The sequence below is a fragment of the Pseudonaja textilis genome, chromosome 14 (genome assembly GCF_049901715.1).
Source record: "Pseudonaja textilis isolate UNSWEBS1 chromosome 14, rPseTex1.2, whole genome shotgun sequence".
Taxonomy (NCBI): domain Eukaryota; kingdom Metazoa; phylum Chordata; class Lepidosauria; order Squamata; family Elapidae; genus Pseudonaja; species Pseudonaja textilis.
In genome coordinates, this window is record NC_142003.1 from 12,698,208 (window position 1) to 12,704,298 (window position 6,091).

Here is a 6,091-nt window from a genome sequence, read left to right on the forward strand (position 1 = left end):
ATAATAATTAAACTACGGTATGTTGATGGGGGCAGGATTTCATCAGTTTTCTTATTCATAAGATATCTAGTTTAGAAATAAAAATATCACTGGCCAAAACTTCCAAGAGAAAACAATGCAATTTTAGCCATCACTTTGCAAAGAGGTGGACCATGTACACGCAGCTTCAGTGGAGACACCCTAAATCCGTGATGGCGAACCGATGGCATGTGTGCTGAAGTGGCACGCAGAGCCATCTCTGCCGGCACGTGAGCCGTGATCAGATCCACTGAGCATGCGCACGCGCCTCCTGCCAGCCAGCTGTTTGTTGGGTATTGGCTACGTATGCGCGGGGGGGCGTGGCGTGTGGGGGAAGGTGCACGCACATGCACAGGGGGGTGGGGGGGTGCGCACATGCATTGCATTCTGGGCGTAGGCACGCATGCACCACACACACACATTTTCGGCATGCAATGACAAAAAGGTTTGCCATCATCACTGCCCTAAATCATCAATATGTTTACCTTATATTCCCTATTGCTGTTAACAAATTTACTTCCTACCTTTCGGCTTAGTCCTCATGCCGTCAGAACCTATCCAAAGCATCTAAAGTGAATACATGATCTCCACCCCTGATTACACCTCCCATTCCTCTAATTCTATCGCCCCCTGCCCTTATTTGCAAATTACCTTTTATGGTCCTAGTTCCTAGGGGTTGTCTCTTGAGTAGCTATCATGTCAGCAAATTTGGGCTAAGACCATTTTTTAGCATAGCAGAGGCCTTCCTGCATACAATTCTCAAGCTCCAGCCTAGCTCTGTGATGGCGAACCTACAGCACGGGTGCCAGAGGTGCCCCAGCTCAGCTCTGCAAACGCGCCTCCTGCCAGCCAACTGGTCTTTGGGACTCTGCTGTGCATGCACGGGGTGGTGGTATATGCACAGGGTGCACACGTATGTGTGGGGGGACATGTGCCCGTGCACGGGGAACATGTGTGGGATGTGCATGCATGTGCAGGGACACACGCACATTGCATTTTGGGGATGCGCATGCACGCATGCGCTTTGGGCACTTGGTGCCCAAAAGGTTAGCCACTGCTGGTCTAGCTCGTGAGATTAGAAATGTTCCACAATAACATATCTGACATTTGTAGACATCTCCTGAAGTTCTTTAACTGTTAATGTAGCGTCTTGCTTTTTCCTTGACAATTGGCTGAGTATTATTTTAATGCCAACATATTTGATTTAAACCTTTTAAATCCCCTGCTTTTTTATAAGCAACTTCAATATTTTCAGAGATTTGAATGGGAAAAACAATATTTATCCTTTGTATTTGTAAACCATTCAGAGTCACTTAGATAGTGTAATGGGTGGCATATAAATTTGATTAATAAATAAACATATACTGCTAATAAATCAGTCGGAGAAATTTACTTCCAATAGAATCAGTGATGAATGCCCTTTAGACCTCTAGATTATTCATGTATTTGTGTACAAGTGTCAGAATAATAGCATACATAGACTATATGTTGAATTATTTTGTTTTGATTTTATTTCAACAGTTCAAAGTTCATATACATGACCAATAAATCACTTAACCAGCAAATACCAAGTGAAACAGAATCCATGATTACAAAATGGTCAGTCTGGATTAATAGGGCCCAGTTTGGTGGTTATTTGCTTAGTATCTTAGGATGGATCCTGTGTATTACCTCAACAGCCACCGATCACTGGAGAGTGTGGCATGTTAAAAGTAAGGACAACTTGTATCCTGGCTTGTTATGGATCGGAATCTGGAGAGCCTGCTATCTGCACAGCACTCACCCAGAAAACAGATACATCCACTGTGAGGACTTCACTGAAGATCTGAAGATGCTGCCCAATGAAATTTTTCTGGCTCAAGATCTGCTGAGCTTGTGTTGCATCGTGGGAGCCGTGGGGATAACGTTCATGAGCTTTGCCTTGTGGAATGTTGTCAGAACCATAACACACAAAACTTTTCTGCTCACTCTTTTCAATGTTGGAGGCCTTATGAATTTCCTAACAGGAATCATAATCTTAATTCCCATTTCCTGGAACAGCTATTCCATCTTTATTAATGCAGACATTAGGTTTCCTGAGTCTTTCAAAATGCCTACTTCCCCAATGTTCCAGGAGATGGGAGCTGCTATTTATGTTGGCTATATTGCTTCATTTTTATTATTAGTGAGCGGCGTAATGATCGTCTGTAATAGACGGGCTTTTCAAAACGGTCGAGAAAATATGGTTTTATCCCCAGGAGTTGGATCGCTGACAGAAGCTGAAATTAGTAGAAATGCTGGCTCTTCTGGGACGATCTGCCAACCACAGAAAGAGGAGCCTGAGCCCCGGGCTGATGCGGCAACATCTGTGCACCACACAGTGATGAAGAAAGAGTCTGTACAATCAGAGGAACAGCAACTGGTTGAGGATGCTAAGGAGGTCCCTATTGTATTAGTTACTCCATATGTGGTCGAATCCCCAGCTGAAGGGGAGGAGGCAGTGAAGAAGCTGGACAGCAGGGAATCACATCCAAGGAGGAAGCATCACCCGTCGGAGTAGGAAAGACTTTTCTGCTGGTGACCAGGATCGATTGTCTGTCTGTCTGTCTGTCTGTCTGTCTGTCTGTCTACAGTGTCTCTCTCTCTCTGTGCCTCTGTCTCCGTCTCTCGTCAAACTGGATTTCTTTGAGGGCCGAATCAGCATTATACTTCTCCTCCGCAGGCTGGTGGGTGGGGAGGGAGGGGAGGGGAGTGTGTGTGTGTGGGGGGACAGGACGGATGCCTCCTGCAGAACCCTACTGGTCAAAGTGGGGAGCAGCAGGGCTGCGCCCACCCCCACGCCTCATTTTCAGCCTCCATGATCTCCTGCAGCACTCTCCTGACTGAAAATGGCCTCCACGTGGCCTATTTTGGGAGGCTGGGGAGACCCAAAAGGGGCCATGCAGGAGCCCCTGCGCGGCCCGTTTTTGGCCAGCAGAGGCACCGCGGGCCGGTCCTTTGATATTTCCAGGATGGCCCCGTGGGCCACATTTAAGCACCTCATGGGCCAGATCTGGCCCCGGGGGCCTTGAGTTTGACACCCCTATCTCTCATCTATTTCTATATTTATCTCTCCCAGCCCCCCACCACTCTCTCTCCTATCCAAAGTAAGTGCTCTGGCTGATTCACAGAGCTGATCTGGTTCCTTGCACCTGATGCCATCCATGCCAAGAACGTTACCATTACAAGGGTTGAGGTCTTGAGCAACTCAAACAGATGAAGCCCCTTCCCTATTTTTCTTTCTGACTCACAGCTTCAGAGCCATTCAACTCTATCTATCTCACACCAAATGAGAAAAATGCTATTGAACAACATTGTATAGTAAACAATATTTTTAAAGAATTGTAATATATTGTAAACAATATATTTAAATATTGTAATATTTAAATAGGTTTTCTTTAAATGGTATAGTATTATAATGCCATATATTGTAGAACATTGGTTTTTATATTCTATTGACAAATGCTACTGTATTTATTTTGGGAATTCTCTATTTTATTATTGTTTATTTACTGTATTGTATTTTGATTCCACTTTTCATTGTATAGTTACAAAATAATTCATTTCCTACTGAAAATAAATGCTATTGGTAGCATTGAGTGGGCCCTGTTCTGGGTTCTTCTGGTCTATCAGGATTGTCTGCCTTCTGTTCGTTTGGATCTCCGGGGCAAGAAGTCCCGTGGTTTTCAATCTTGGTTCTAGAGCTGCAAAAAGTTCTATGTTATTATTGAGGATTTTCTGAGCATATTGTGGTCTGCAGTAGCTAGTGGCAAGTTGGACATGTTGATTGCCATTTGGTTTCATTCGTCTCTTTGTTTCTGGAGTTTAACTGGAGTAATTTGGTTTGGAATTTTGTTTCCCTTTTTTGTCTTAGAGATGTTTTCTTAAGGGAGGTTGTCAGCATTTTTGTGTTTATTGGGGTCATAGTTTGTTCCAGTTGCTCCTTGAGGTTGTCCATGGTGCATCCCCGTAAAACACAAACCAATTAAGTAATCTAAGAAGAAAAACCAGAAATCATCTCCAACATGTGAAGTAACACCCACTATATAGGACAGACCAGCTGAGGTCATCCATGAACACCAATTAGCAATCAGAAGACACAATGAAAACTCCTTCATGTTTTAAAACACATGGACAGACACAACCATAGTTTCAGTTGGGAAACTGTGACCATCCTAGATCAAACCAAACCCCCAAATGCTAGGGAATTTCTGGAATTCAGACAAACCAGCCATGAATGACACATACAGATAAACTACATTTACATACCATTCACAAGAGACAATTAAAAAAAGGCTAAGGAAAGAAAAAGACCGGAACACATCCTCTCCAGCAGCCCACACCCAGATAAGCAGGGATTAATGCCAAATAATCAAGTAGAAAATAATACCCTAAGCAAGGTACTACCAAGCGGAAGACCATGCCCCCAACACTAGAGTCCTCTCCTATGACCATCACTGAAACCAGAATTTCCACTATTATTAAGCAAGGCAATTGTTAGGTAGTCGTTTTGCCGTGTTTGGTAAGTGAATCACTTGTACAGTTAAGCAAGTTTGGCTTCTGCCACTGACACTGCTTATCAAAAGGGGACAGGGAAACCCACAAATGACAATCCTATGACACGGGGACACTGCAATCGTCACAAAGAGATGCCCTTTGCCAAACAGCCAAATTTTGATCACATGACCATGGGGATGCTGCACCGGTTGTGAGTGAGAAGACCAGTTGTTAGTCACTTTCCAGTGGCTTTGTAAATTCAAATAGTCGCTAAAGGAATGGCTGTAAGTCGAGAACTACCTGTATTGCATATAAATAGGGAGCAAAGTCCCAGCCGCTGGCACTGACAACGTTAAAGATGTCAGGTAATGAAACATCTGCAAGCGAAGAACTGAGGTCAGAGTGCACCAAGAGCACCACATTTCAACCCTGGGCTATGGAGATTCTGTTCTGTGGGTCTTATCCTGCAAATACAGAAATGAAGAAATTATTATTTTTCTCAGTGTTTCCTATGTGGAAAGATGATGATGTTCTATCTTTTTTTTAAACAACAGTGTATTTCAGTTTTGCCTGGTGGATTTAAGTCTGTTTGGTGGAGTTATTTGTTTGAGCAACTTTCAATTGCTTTACGGACGGACTATAGGGCCATTGCTTTGTGGACTAATCTTGGCCTGCTTGTGGCTGGACTTACTTGAGATAGTTCTGAGTTTTGGTGAAGTGAATTGCTGGGGACCATTAATAAACTCACTAAACTACAGTTACGTGTGTATGTGTGTGTGAGAGAGAAAGAGTGGGGCAGCACACTAATGAACTAGCAATTTCTTGGCTCCCCAGCAGACATGGTTGTAAAAGAATATTGTTAATCTTTGGGCAGATGGTTCTCCCTTCTATGTTATTCAGGCTTGAAACATACTGTGTTTGGCCAATACGGGTGTTATACTACCCAAATCCAGCCTCTTCTAAAGTCTAGGCAGAGAGCCAAGACAGCGAGGGAGGCTGACTCCAACCTTGGAAATTCTAAAACATTAATGGCCAAACAAAGAATCCCTCTATTAACAAGGATAGAACAAGATAGGGATAGTAAAAAAGAGAACTCAGATCTACTTCACAGATAGTCACAATTTATGGATGATAAGGAAGAATTAACCCACCAGTTTGCCACCCTTCGCCCAGGAGATCAACAGCTGATTTAAAAAAAAAAATCAGAATAATTAATTTAATATTTAAATTGGTAACTGGTTCAACAGAGAGTCTGAACACTCTGTTCCTCTCTAGCTGCACTTCTGTGGAATTGTTATCAGGCTCAATTTCTGAAAGCCCCAAATCCCCAGCAAATAAAAAGAGAAGGCGTGTCAGCCCAAAACAAAAAGTAAAGGAAAAGGATATGCAGCACGATATAACAGCAGAAGTCCAAATTAACCATCCAGTATGACAACTAGATAATGAGAAGGATGCCGGAGTCCTTCTTCATTAGAAGAAATGTCACTTAAATCAAAATCAGGAGAATCAAAATAAAGAGGAGCAACAATTACAACATGAGGAGGAACACTGAACTTTA

At 43.1% G+C, this 6,091-nt stretch overlaps 1 protein-coding gene across 1 annotated transcript; it reads left to right on the top strand.

The window, feature by feature from the left end:
- Positions 1 to 1,561: 1,561 nt before the first annotated feature.
- LOC148124696 (claudin-34-like) lies at positions 1,562 to 2,557 on the top strand. Its single transcript, XM_087912600.1, has one exon. The coding sequence runs from the start codon at positions 1,604 to 1,606 to the stop codon at positions 2,555 to 2,557; it is 954 nt and encodes a 317-aa protein (XP_087768726.1). The 5' UTR covers positions 1,562 to 1,603.
- Positions 2,558 to 6,091: the final 3,534 nt, after the last annotated feature.

Bases quoted from the DNA above. Each gene is read 5' to 3' on its own strand.
- LOC148124696 (XM_087912600.1), top strand. From the start codon at position 1,604: ATGATTACAAAATGGTCAGTCTGGATTAATAGGGCCCAGTTTGGTGGT.